General features: G+C 43.6%; 1 protein-coding gene across 5 annotated transcripts in view; it reads left to right on the top strand.

Moving 5' to 3' along the window:
- The first annotated feature begins 2673 nt into the window (after window positions 1-2673).
- LETM1 (leucine zipper and EF-hand containing transmembrane protein 1) overlaps window positions 2674-13711 on the top strand; it is a 32578-nt gene continuing 21540 nt past the window's right edge. For 2 of the 5 annotated variants that reach the window (XM_083615610.1, XM_083615613.1), the window contains exons 1-5: window positions 2688-2893; window positions 6463-6520; window positions 8410-8866; window positions 12355-12498; window positions 12622-12759. In XM_083615610.1, coding sequence (XP_083471736.1) covers window positions 2815-2893; window positions 6463-6520; window positions 8410-8866; window positions 12355-12498; window positions 12622-12759 — 876 coding nt within the window. In that variant the 5' untranslated portion in view covers window positions 2688-2814. Of the gene's footprint in view, window positions 2894-6462; window positions 6521-8409; window positions 8867-12354; window positions 12499-12621; window positions 12760-13711 lie in introns of all 5 variants that reach the window. The other 3 variants (XM_083615612.1, XM_083615614.1, XM_083615611.1) reach the window with 3 other exon arrangements.

The following is a 13711-nucleotide window of genomic DNA, read 5'->3' on the forward strand; positions in this document are numbered from 1 at the left end:
TACTTAATTCGTTCCGGAGGTCTGTTCTTAACCTGAAACTGTTCTTAACCTGAAGCACCACTTTAGCCACGCCACCGGAGCACAATTTCTGTTCTCCTCCTGACGCAAAGTTCTTAACCTGAAGCACTATTTCTGGGTTAGCAGAGTCTGTAACTGAAGCGTATGTAACCCGAGGTACCACTGTACAGTAAATGAAAGACTAACAAGTGTGTAGTCTTTTTCTATACCAGGGGAAGAAGGGAACTCTTGAAGAAACTCATAAGGGCATACATTAAAGGTCTAACAGCCTATGTTTCTGTGCTTTACTTTGCTGGATATTTTGTGATTTTAAATCTCTGCTGGGGTTCTCACCAAAGAGTACTTGCACCAAACTTGGATCTTGACATCCAGGAATTAATTCTGAACATGCCTATTTGTTCCCTGCCAGCCAACAACATGTCTGCAAAATGGAGACACAGATGGGCCTTGGACGTAGTGTATCTTGATTCCAGTAACCCTCTGGAAAAATCCCCCATATATTCTCAGAGAGAAGCTGGTAAAATGTGGGCCAGACAAAATAACTGTTAGGTGGATTTGTAGCTGGTTGACTGACACCAAACTGGGAAGGGTAGTTAATGCCACAGAAGACAGCACCGGGATTCAGTATCAACTTAACAGATTGGAGAACTGGGCCAAAACGATCAAAATGAATTTCAGTGAGGATGAATGTAAACTTCTAGCTGAACATGAGCCAATAAGTGTGATGCAGCAGCAAAAAAGTAAAAAGAAAAGAAGCTAATGCTATTCTAGACTTCATCAACAGTAATGTCCAGATCCTGGTAAGTCATAGGTCTACTCTATTCTGTCTTGGTCAAACCACACCTGGAGTACTGTTCTGGAAGCCACAATAAGAAGGGTGTTGACAAGCTGAAATGTGTGCAAATGAGGGCAACCAGGATGATCAGGGGTTGGAAGGTTGAGGGAATTGGGTATGTTTAGCCTGGAAAAGAGGAGGTTGAGAGGCGAAATGACAGCCATTTAAAATTTTTAAAGATAAAAGCTTGTTTTCCCCTGCTCGAGGGTAGGACTTCAATGGCTTCAAGCTACAAGAAATGAGATTCCAACTAAACATCAGGAATAACTGACAGCAAGAGCTGTTTGACAGTGGAACAAACTCCCATGGGAGTTGGTGGACTCCCTTGGGAGGTTTTTAAGCAGAGATTGGATGGCCCTTTGTCATGGATGCTTTAGCTGAGATTTCTGCATGGGGTTGGGCTAGTTGTCTCTCCCGGTCCCTTCCAACTCTACAGTTATATGGTTTGCCCAGCATGATTAATTTACTTTGTTTAAGTAGATGCTCTGAACTGGATGAGGTTTACTGCTAGGTGGATTTGTAGGGGGCCAACTAACGAAACCCCAGTATTGCTTACTTATGGTTCCTTGTCATCCTGGGGGGGGGGGGGAGTGGCGAGTGCCACATGGTTTTTTGTCCTAGGCCAGTTGTAGTTCAATGTAAGGCTTTTTTCCCCAGCCAGAACTAACTGAAACTCAGCTTTGGCACCTCTCAGGTGTGCGCCATTCCCATTTTAAGAGGCACCTCTTTTTTCTAGAAAAATAGCACTGGGTGTAGAGGTCAGAGTGCTGGAATCGGACCTGGGAGAGCCCTGGGTTCAAATGTTCCCTTGAAGTTCGCTGAGTGTGACATGGCGTAACGTCCATTGCCTCTCTCGGCCTAGCCTGTGTCACAGGGTCATTGTTGTGAAGCTCAACATGGGCTACACGCAAGAATTACCAACGATAGAAGAATGGCAGGTGAAGATGATGGATTTTTCGGAGCTAGCCAACCTAACCGGAAGAGTCCGCGACCAGAAGGAGGAGGAGTATCAGGAAGAGTGGGTTAAATTTAATGATTACTTAGTTAAATATGTTAAGTTAAATTAACTGAAAACAGCTTGCAGATTGGCTTACGGTTTTATTTATGTTAAGGGATGAATGAATATGCTTAATTTCACAATGTGAAGATCTAAGGATGTTAATGTTTAAGTTAAATTTTATAAGAACTGTGATTTGGAAAACCGTTAAAAGGATATGCAATTTAATTCAACCAAGGGGAAGCGAGGAAGTCACTTAACAATGTTAATAAGTGTAATTTTCAATAAGGCAATAATAATAATAATAAATTTTTATTTATACCCCGCCCTCCCCAGCCAAGACCGGGCTCATATGATTTTTGTTTGTTTGTGCTATGTGTTTGTTTATAATGTTGTGAAAACCAATAAATTTTTTTTGGAAAAAACCCCACAAAACATGGGCTACACGGAGGAAAAGGAGGCTACAAACTTAATAATAATACAGTAATCCTAACCTAACACAGTAACAAACAAAGCAATGACACCCCCCAGGAGTTTCCTGCCGCCCTTAAGATTAGGCGGGGAGAGGCATCCCATTGCAGCCGCCTCTCTAAATTTTCCCGCTCCCCGTGAGGAAGACGCCGCTTCCCCTCAAGGGATGAGGTAAAAAAACAAAAATGGCGCCCGGAGCCGCCCCGGAGGCTCCAGGCGCGGCCTCGGGTTCAGCGTATCAGGAGCCGGCGACTCCGATTGGCCACTCGGCCGTCCAACGGGATTCCGCGGGAATCGCTTCGAGCCGCCGGGCTCGTCTTCCCGGCGTGCGCCGCTTCTCCCCTCCCTCGGAAGACTCCCTCTCCCAGCATGCACCTGGCTCCGCTCTCCACCCCGCGCGGGCGGCTCCTGAGGAGAAAAGTGGCCCGGCGAGGCGAGCGAGCGGACGCGGCTCTCTAGGCCGGACCGGCAGCCTCGTCCTGCGGGTGGAGAGATGGCGTTCGTGCTGCTGGCGCGCTGCGGCCGGGGCGCCTGCTCCGTCCCCAGGCGTCTGCGCTGGGAGCCCGAGGCCGGTGAGGGCGGCGTCGGACCGGGGAGCGGGAGAAGGAAAGCGGTGGGGACAGCCGGGCCTGGCGCCGGTGGGGCGGGGTATGGGGGGGGGCTCCGTGAGGTGGAGCGGCTGCAACAAGTCAGCCTTCGAGCCCCCCTCAGCATGGCTTCGAGAAGGCCGTGAGCCTCCGGCGCCGGTAACCGTTCCGGATGTTGAGGAACTACAACTCCCGTCGTCCCCCACCGCCGGCCGTGATAGCTAGGAATCATGGGAGTCGTAGTCCAGCAACCACCAGGGACCCATAGTTTGGAAACGCTGCTGTCACAGCGTGTTTGTTTATTTGTTTACTTACTTACTTCTTGGATTTATATCCATATCCGTTTTCTCCGAGGAGCTTCTGTGGTTTGCTCCCTCTTACTCATTTAATCCCCGCTACAACCCTGTGAGGAGGTAGAGTTGAGTTGACAGGCAGTGACAGGCTGCCAAGGTCACCCCAGCGAGATTTCATGCCTGAGCGTGATTTGAACTCTGGTCTCTTGTGCCTGAGTCTCCAGAGAGCTGCTGCCAGAGTGTGGCTGATTGCCTTGCACTGCCTTTATATCCCACCCTTTTCTCCAAAGAGCTGGAGGTGGAGTTGGGTGGTTCTGCCCGCAGACTGTCTCGCCAGAGTGCATGCTCTAGTTATCTCTTGCTTGGACTACTGCAATGCACTACGTGGGGCTACCTTTGAAGGTGACCCTGAAACTTCAACTAATCCAGAATGCGGCAGCCAGACTGGTGACTGGGAGTGGCTGCCGAGACCATATTACACCGGTCCTTAAAGACCTGCATTGGCTCCCAGTACGTTTCCGAGCACAATTCAAAGTGTTGGTGCTGACTTTTAAATCCCTAAACAGCCTCAGCCCTGTATACCTGAAGGAGCGTCTCCACCCCCATTGTTCAGCTCAGACACTGAGGTCCAGCTCCAAGGGCCTTCTGGCGGTTCCCTCAACTGCAAGAAGTGAGGTTACAGGAAACCAGGCAGAGGGCCTTCACGGTAGTGGCACCTGCCCTGTGGAATGCTCTCCCATCAGATGTCAAGGAAATAAACAACTATCTGACTTTTAGAAGACATCTGAAGGCAGCCCTGTTTAGGGAAGTTTTTAATGGTTGAAGTTTTAATCTGTTTTTAGTCCTCTGTTGGAAGCCACCCGGAGTGGTTGGGGAAACCGAGCCAGATGGGCGGAGTATAAATATAATAATAATAATAATAATAATAATAATAATAATAATTCACCTCCTTCCTTCCTCACCACCACCCTGTGAGGTAGAGGTAGGTTGAGAGGCAGCAACTAACCCCCAAGTTTACCTAGAGAGCTTCATGGCTGAGGGGGGGCGGGATTTGAGCCCTGGTTTCTTGCAGGTCCTAGTCTGCCACTAATCACTCTGCCAGCACTGGCTCTCCAGGGTACCTGGAACTGGGCAATAGAGGTTTATGACCTGACTCCGCATTAAGATGGCTTTAGGTGCAATGCATTATTGTGCAATATTGCAATATTAATATCTCTTGATGTGATTGGTGGAGTGTGTTGCCACCTTCAGCTTAGGTTATTGGTATAGTGCATATTATACACGTCTTTGCTTGTGGGATAGTTTGCTTTCTGTTGTGCCTTTATGCAGGTGAGAAGGAATGGTGATGCACCCTGGAGTTAATATTGAGTCTGGTGTTCTAGTACAATTCAGGTTGCTGTGATGTCCAAAAATAGCCATGTAGGGATCAAATAAGTAAAATAATAGCATGAAGCAAAGCCTTGGAATGCTTCTAGGCTTAACGTTATGAAGGTTATTGACACTCTGAATTTGAGCACCAGTCAATTGCAGTTTCAGTGTTTCATTCCCAATCCCCATGCTAGCAGCTGCTAGTCTAGGTAAGTCGTGAGTCTCATAAGAGGCATGTTCTCTTTAAGGAGGTACACACCTTGGGCTGTAGTCATTATTCAGAAGCTTAAAAGACTTAATTTCATTATGAAGCCATCGGAATAGAGGACCCCAGCCTAATGATTACATCTGGATGGTGCAAGATGGAGCTGGTGAACTGGCATGGCACTAGTTAATCCTCTATTCACTGTTCTAAGTGCAGCTTCTTTATGAAACCTTTGAAAATATGATTCAATGACTCCTTCAGGTGAAGTGTTCAGTGAACTTTGATCTGGGGACCATTAAACTGATGGGTGTATAAAATATATCTCAAAGATTACTGGGAACAGACTTCTGAATGTACATACTTTGTGGTGTAATTAATGTCTGAGACCTATAGAACTAGTCTTTGTGATGTGACTTAGTGTCTGGTGATAATTAGGTGGAAAAGTGTCTAGGCTATGCATTTAGTCATTCATGATACAGAAACGTTATCACTTCAACACGATATCCTTTTGAAGACTTTAAAGATTTCTGCAACACTGAAGGTTACAAACGTATTTATTTTTAAACAGTAGAAAACTTCAGACACTCTCGTGCCTTTCTGTTTACTCTAGGCTTTCTGTGAGGTGCCAAATCTCAGGTGAAACATGGCACATGTGCAGTTGCAGAGTATGCCTAGTGTGACTAATCCCCAGATCTAATTTAGAAGCATTTCTGTCTCCTGCCTTTTCCTTATACTAACAATTGTATGCCATACACTGGCTTTGTTTGATTACATTTTGTTGTGGTCTGCATATTTTTCTTATTAGTTTTATTGTGTGTTTTTTCAGCTTTAATAAGATAATCACTTGTTTTCTTTCTAAAATCCCCTTAGAATCTCATTGCTAATCTTATCTTGTATGTGCTTCTTAAGTAGCCTTAAGTGCTTCTAAGAATGGTCTGTTATCCACTAATGACTATGCCTTAAGTATTGCAAAGTGTAACTGTAGACTGACATTAAAAAACAAATTGCAAAATAAATAATAATTAAAAATCCATTTTTAAATACAAATAAAGCAGAGCACATCTCAGTACAAGTGTGTATCATTCATATATTAAAACTACATATAAAGACAATACATATAGTTGCCTAACCACAGGTATTTAAATAATTATCCACATATATAATTTTACAATTAATATTTGAACAACATAAAGTATAGCTTCTAGAAACATAAAATGTATAACGTTTTGGAGAGTGAGAGGCACTACAGTGCAGCTTATTTAACATTTTGCAATTGATGGGGTGATTTTGTTCTGTTTGTTGATTCTAGTTTATAATCTTGTATGTGAAATGAATTCTTGAATTTTGACAACTTGTTTTTAGTTCTATTGAAAATGGTTATAGGAAAGAGAGTGTACAAGTTAAAAATTAAATGGAAGCAAACTGAATCATTTGCTGTTATTGTTGGGCTTTGAGACTTACGATATAGTTTTATTTGAATAATCTGCTTTCTTTACTCATCACCCAGTCTCCTGAAGGCTTCTTGTAACCTGTCCTGAGCATACAACATATTAGTGTTTCTGTTTGCAGTGGTATAGTAGTATTGAACAAAGCTATTTTGATGTTGGTGCCGCTACAAATGGTCAGTGTATTGTATTGCAATCTACTGGTTTACAGACTCTATTTTTAATTTTATTTTTTACTTCTAGGTCATTTGGAAAACCGTGCTTGTTTTAGCTGCGCATCCCTGCGGCTAATAAATCATACGTAAGTAAACATATTCAGAAGATCACTTTCCCTCAATGGGATGCTGATCATAAATAATCCAAAGTAACTGAGTTTCCCCAATAGTTCAAAAAGTTAGAGATTAGTTTATTTTCCTCATAACGTATGAGGAAAGAAATTAATCATGCAGACATCCACAATAGAAATGATTACAGGCGTCCCCCTACTTACACGTGGGTTATGTTCCCCGACTCCACTTGTATACGTGAAATGGCGTAAAGTGGTGAGAGCGGTGTTGAGAGAGGCTGGGAAGCGGCTCTCTCTGCAGATTCCACCCACCTTCCCTGGGCAGCAATGTGCTGTTCTACCCGTGTGCCCTGCCTGCCTCTGGTGACTGGAAAGTTGAATTGGGGGTAGGTGGCTCCTGTGGCCCAGCATCACTGCGAGGCCTTTCGGCGTTCTCCCTGTTAGTCTTGGAAGCATAGCTGTCAACCGTCCCTTATTTGGCGGGAAAGTCCCTTATCCCAGCGCTGTGTCCCGCTGCTGTCCCTTATTGATGATGTCCCTTAAATTTCCTGGGTTTCAAAGGAAGCAGCTCCTCTCCCTCCCTCCCTGCCAGCCAGGGAGGAGGGAGGCTCCACCCAATAAGGAGTCTAAGAACGACTAGGGGGGTGGAGCTTGCATGCCTTGTGCTGATCAAATTGGCCGCGTTGTCTGGGGACTCGCCTTTGCTCAGTGCTTCCCAGCGGAGAGGTGACGGTGGTTTTCCTTGCTGCATCCCCTTTGCTGGGTTGCTGCGCTGTGGGAACCACTGCTTGAGGCTTCGTTTGGCTGCTGGCTGGGCTTTCTGCCTTTGGCTTGGAGGAGCTCAGAAGTTGAACACACCTGTGTCCGGAAAATCCCTTATTTTGGCTGCTGATCCCTTATTTTCAAGGCTGCTGGTCCCTTATTATCAAATCTGTAAGTTGACAGCTATGCTTGGAAGTTGCTGGACATAGTTTCTTCTCTAGTTTCTCCCCCACCCCCAAGACATAATGTTGCTGCCTGCTTGTGGGGCAGCAGAGGAGAGGGCAATGGAGGGCAGAGGGACTCTGGACTCTCAGATCCTGAGTGAGTGAGGGTGGCAAGACACTTGGAGCGGCCATGCAAGTTGTTTTCCCCTGGTCTCCATTTCTTCTACTCTTTTTTGTGGCCTTTTGGCAGCATATCCTGGTTCAAATCAGTTATTTTGCGGCGGCATGCATAAATGCAGTTGCACGTGAGTGGAATGCACATGAAATGGGGGTGTGTCTGTGTATAAAACAAGTGCTTAAACTGAACTGGATATATTGAATTGGTCCTCAAACTTTCTGGTCTTTTTAAACAAGCCTATTAATGTGTGGTCACCAGTACCTCCCCCTTCTTAGGGTAGGAATTTCCCTGTGCTTTCCTTTTAAGTTGCCAAGACCAGTGATACCAGCTGATTACAGGTCGGGTACAGTTTGGGGAAAGTGTCCTCATGGACCCCATTGAGCCCCTTGGTAGGCCAAGAATGGGGCGGAGGTTCCCATTCCCAGCTGTAAGTAATAGTCCGGAGAGAGTGAATTCTAGCTGCTGAATTCTAAGTAAAAGGCATTTCATCTTGCTTCAAACTTTTCTGTAGGTTTGCTAAACGAAGCTGTAAACTTGTCAAGCATGAAACAAGAACTTGATAGTTGTGATCTGGTGTGCAAGTCTTTTAGCAGAATAGATTTTGTCAGACACTTTGTCAGACACTACACTTTAAGGTGTAGTGGAAAGAGTGTTGGGTTTATATCTCCACTCATACAAATCTTTTTGGATGGTCCTTCATATCACTATCTTAGTTTTGTATACTCATAGGGTAAAGGTAAATGCGAAGAATTGAGTACGATGTGCCATGTAAATACAAACACTCACTTCTTTTTTTACAGGACAGCTCATTTTAAATATTGCACTAGTGCCTCTCCTGTTTACGTTTGCTTTGCAAAAGGGGATTACAATCGGACTGAAGGATCAGGACAAAGGCACTTTACAGCTTTGAGATCGTTTGACCTGTGGTCACCGACTGCTAATGGAGGTGTTTTGGGGCCATGTTATCTTCCAGTACGACAGTGGCATTCTTCACAACCCCGTTATGATGACTCCGTGGTAGAAAAGTCGCTTAAGTCTCTCAAGGATAAAAATAAGAAACTGGAAGAAGGGGGCCCAATTTATAGCCCAACAGTAGAAGAAACCATAGTTAAAAAATCTATAGGACAGAGAATTGTTGATGAACTGAAGCACTACTATCATGGCTTTCGATTGTTGTGGATTGATACAAAAATTGCTGCAAGGATGCTCTGGAGAATTCTTCATGGGAGCACTTTATCCCGCCGAGAACGGAGACAGGTACTGAATCCATTGTATTGTTTTGGTGGTTCAATTTTAGATGTCTTAAAAGCTGAGTTAACAGCTTTATAGTTTATACAGAGTGACATTAGCGATACATTATTGAAACATTTTTACCAGTAAATGCACATCACCTTGAATATCACTGGTTGAAATTATTATTAATAATAATATTTATTAATATGTATACCCTGCCCATCTGGCTGGGTTTCCCCAGCCACTCTGGGAGGCTTCCAACAAAATATTAAAATACAATGGTACCTCTGGATGCAAACACAACCCACGCCTGCGTGGGTCGCGATTCGCCGCTTCCGCGCATGCGTGTGACGTCATTTTGAGGGTCTGCGCATGTGCGAAGGGTGAAACCCGGAAGCAACGTGTTCCGTTACTTCTGGGTCGCCACGGAGCGCAACCCGAAAATGCTCAACCCGAAGCTACTTCAACCGCCAGAAGGCCCTCGGCGCTGGACCTCATGTCCAGGCAGAACAATGGGGGTGGAGACGCTCCTTCAGGTATACTGGTCCGAGGCTGCTTATGCATTTCCCCCCTTAAATGGCTGTACAAAACATCATGAACATTTGTTGAAGCGTTTGGTTTTTCTGTGTACCTGTACAAAGCAGCTTCTATATGCATTTAAATGGAGCAGAACATCGCTTGCATATTCTTACCCAGAAAAGTGTGCACAATTTTTCTACCCCATGGTAGAAAAATATTGAGTGACCAGTGGCCTTAAGCTACTTGCACTCAGTGGTGTACAGGTAACTCACAGCTTACGTGGGGGTTCAGTTCTAGGGGTCCACATGTAAACACAAAATCACATAAAGACAGGAACTCCCAAACTGCCCCTCCACAAGGCAGAGGGCTGTTTACTGGGCTCAGGGACGGTCACGGGAGGACCCTGGGAAGCTTCCACACAAGTGAAATCAGTGTATACTGCAAGTTATCTGTATATTCTTTCGCTATGCTACTCCACATAATGCTTTTCAGAAGTGAGCCCTGTTCAGTTCAATGGGGCTTCCTACCAGGTAAGTGGGTATAGGATTGCTGCTTAAACTGGTGTACATTTTTACATATCGAAAAACAAAAATCGAGTCTATTGCAATAATTGTTCACTAGATTAAATATCTATAATTTTGTAGTTTTATTTTCATGTTCAGAACAATTGAATAGTTTCAGACAGTGTTAGAAACTTGAGAAATGAAAGCTAGGAGCTAACTGGTACTTTAAACGTAGGTTATGGACGTAACAATGAATGTCTGGGCGTGCTTTTTTATAACCGGAATACAAAGTTGAAAATGAATCAACTACAGCTAAAATATTATGTTCATTTTTCACATGGTCTAGTCCTTCCCCTGCCCACCCCCCTAATATTCTTAAGAGGGTCTCTTCTCCAGTCTTCAGAGAGTGGCTGGAAGTGGGGGAAGCAGAAAAGGGTCCTCCTTTCCTTCCACTCTGCAGTTTTAATCTGAAATTGTAGGCGCAGTACTGCGCCCAGAGCCCAGAAACTGCTTGCACTACTGAAATTCCCTGGTGTAAAATGCTCCTAGAACAATGGGAGTTTCGAACACTGGGTTCAGAAATTTTTGCTTGCAGCGTTGTCATGACACTGGAAACTATTTGTCATAGCATACAGTTGTTGAGGCACTATCACTTCTCATTTTGCAAATTTAGGCTTAAGATTCCACATTTCCATATCAACACATCATTCAGTATTTAAAAATCATACAGTACAAGGGAAACCTCTAACAGCGCATGTTGGGGACTCCATCATCAAGTGTTCCCTTATATGGATCAGGCACGGAGAACCTGTGACTCTCCAGATGTTGGACTTCAGCTCCCAGCTGGCATGGCCAGAGTTCAGGGATGATGGAAGCTATAATCTGACAACATCTGACAAGTTCTGCATCTTTGACACTGGTTCTCTTGCTTTTACTGTTGTAAAGAAAATTGCTATGCATTTATTTCTTTAGCACTGTTAACAGGTAACAGTGCTTTTTTGTGCATCCATTCTAGTGACTCGCTCTTGTTCTTTACCTCTTATTAGCAGTAATAGCAAACTAAAGTTAACAGTTGAACGATTTGTATTTTTCTTTCAATGTATACAACCTATGCATACACCTGAAATATACAGTGATTTAAAAGATGTTGGGGTTAGACTAAAATACATTTAAAACTACTATTTATTTATTTTTTTAAAAAAAACCAGTTCATATAATGGCTTTAACCCAAGTTGCATTTCTGTTTGTGCAAGGAGGAGCAAGTTCCCCTTCCATCTACAGCCCCCTCCAACACCCGTATTTATTATTATCTATGGTGTTTATATCCTACCCTTTTCTCCAAGGAGTTCAAGGTGATGTATATGGTTCTCTCCCTCCTCTTTTAATCTCCAGAACAACCCTGTGAGGTAGGTTAGGCTGAGAGAGAGTGAATGGCCCAAGGCCACCCAGTGAGCTTCATGACCAGCTGGGGATTTGAACCCTGGTCTTCCAGGTCATGGGCCAACACTCTAACCGCTATACAACACTGCACCATTCCCAGGGATACCCCATCTCTCAGTCATAGATTTTTAGGCAGCGCCAGAGGATAGTCTGATTGTGTGATTCTAGCTCTGTTTTATTTCTAGAAGGGAAGCTAGCATCCAAACCACTATGTCCACAAGAGTTTAAAGAATCTAAGGACCCTATTGAGTTGATCTATAAAATAACTAGGGCTGGACAACACCAGCTTTTCAATTTTGCAATGTATCACCAGGTAAACATCACAATATAGTGATATATTGTGATGTTGAAAAGAAGGAGCATTGAACCTGAAGCCACCAGAGCTCTCTCTGCCCCCACTACACGGAAGCAAGGAGCATTGGCCCCCGGCCCTGTGAGGCACTGGGGTGAAACTGCTGCGGCTCCCTCTGCTGCCAGCGCCCAGAGCAGGGAGGAAGGAGGCAGCCAGAGAAGGCACTATTGCCCTCAGACTGGTCCAGGGCTAATATTTACTAGTGTTAAACTGAAAGATTGACTATATAGAGCTCAGTGCTTAAAAATTCAATGTGTTTATTAGTTGCCTCCTTTCTCTAACTTTTACAATTGTAAATTTCTTCATTTTACTTACTCAAAGCCATAGATAAAATAGTTGTACTCAGTAATAACTACCACACCACTGCTTCAACTATTGTAGTTGAAATATATATACGAGACCTTACAGCATAAGCAAAAAGCAAACATTTCAATTTGTAAATTAAGGAGAAAGGAGTCTGGTTTAAAATGAAAACTGATTTGAATGTAACAATGTTAAAGCAAGGAGTGCAAAAATATTACCTTGCAATTCAGTTCATTATCTTCTAACAAATTGATGTTAAGATGGTTTTTCTATATACCAAAACTTGTTGGAATATGATGCAGAATACAAATAAATATCATACTATGAATGACATGCTATGTCATATTGACTTGTTTTTATGGTTACTAATCTCCTTACTTATTTGTTGCTTACAGTTCCTTCGGATATGTGCTGATCTCTTTCGGTTGGTCCCTTTCCTAGTCTTTCTTGTTGTTCCTTTCATGGAATTCCTGCTTCCCGTAGCTTTAAAGCTGTTCCCCAATATGCTCCCTTCAACATTTGAGACAAAGTCTAAGAAGGTAACTAAAATATGAATCAGCAGTTTAATACTTTGTGGCAAAACAGATGTTCTGATTGATTAAATTCCAGTTGTGTTCCACTTTTCTTCTGTCATGGAAACCAATTTGTTATTTACTTCTTAGGAAGAGAGATTGAAGAAAGAGCTTAGAGTGAAGCTTGAACTGGCTAAATTTCTTCAAGATACCATTGAAGAGATTGCCTTAAAAAATAAAGCAGCCAAAGGGAATGTTACTAAAGACTTTTCCACCTTCTTTCAAAAGGTAAAATATTCATTTTTTTACTGATGGTGTATTAATGAAATGGGACTTCACCGCCTTCTTTCTCCCTGCAGCCGCTTCAAAATTTACTCCAGAGGGTTTCCACAACATTAGATTTCACTCATACTTTGCCTTTCTGCATTAAGCACCCAAGGTGTTGAACAACAGTAATATATAATGCAGTATAGAAGTTAATGTCAAAAAGCCACATACAACCACAATTAAAAACACTAATGTTTTTAGTGCAGGTGTGTAAGAAGAGCAGCCAATCAAAAATCAGAAGCAGAAAAACAAATCACTCCAGCGGCCTAAAGACTTGCCCAGACAAGAAGGGCCTCCATTTGCTGGTGGAAGTTTAATGCGGGTGAAAGGCACTAAACATGCCTCCTTGGGAGAGAGTTTCAAACCCTAGGCATGACTACTCGGGTTACATACGCTTCAGGTTACAGACTCCGCTAACCCAGAAATAGTGCTTCAGGTTAAGAGCTTTGCTTCAGGATAAGAACAGAAATCGGGCTCCGGCGGCGCGGCAGCAACAGGAGCCCTATTAGCTAAAGTGGTGCTTCAGGTTAAGAACAGTTTCAGGTTAAGAACGGACCTCCAGAACGAATTAAGTACTTAACCCGAGGTACCACTGTGCTTTCTTGTATCCTTGCCAAACGTATTTTATACCATTAGAGATGGTAGTCAGGCTTGAAGCCATGCACCGTTGAATCACACCAAATTATTTCTTTAAATTTTTCCAATGGGAGTTTTTGGTGATTGGTGGGTTGACTTGCTCCCCGTCCAAAAGTTTTAGGTTCAGAGTTTGACAGCCTTTTGTCCTCCTCCTTAGAGCTATCTATGCTGAATCCCTCTTCATTTCCAGTGGATTCAGCTATCAGACCTCCAAGGCAGTTGGTTGTGGTTTCTGGTCACCAGAAGTGATTTACTCTGTGGGGAAGATTAATGACAG

This window comes from Podarcis filfolensis, assembly GCF_964270895.1.
Source record: "Podarcis filfolensis genome assembly, chromosome: 5".
NCBI lineage: Eukaryota > Metazoa > Chordata > Lepidosauria > Squamata > Lacertidae > Podarcis > Podarcis filfolensis.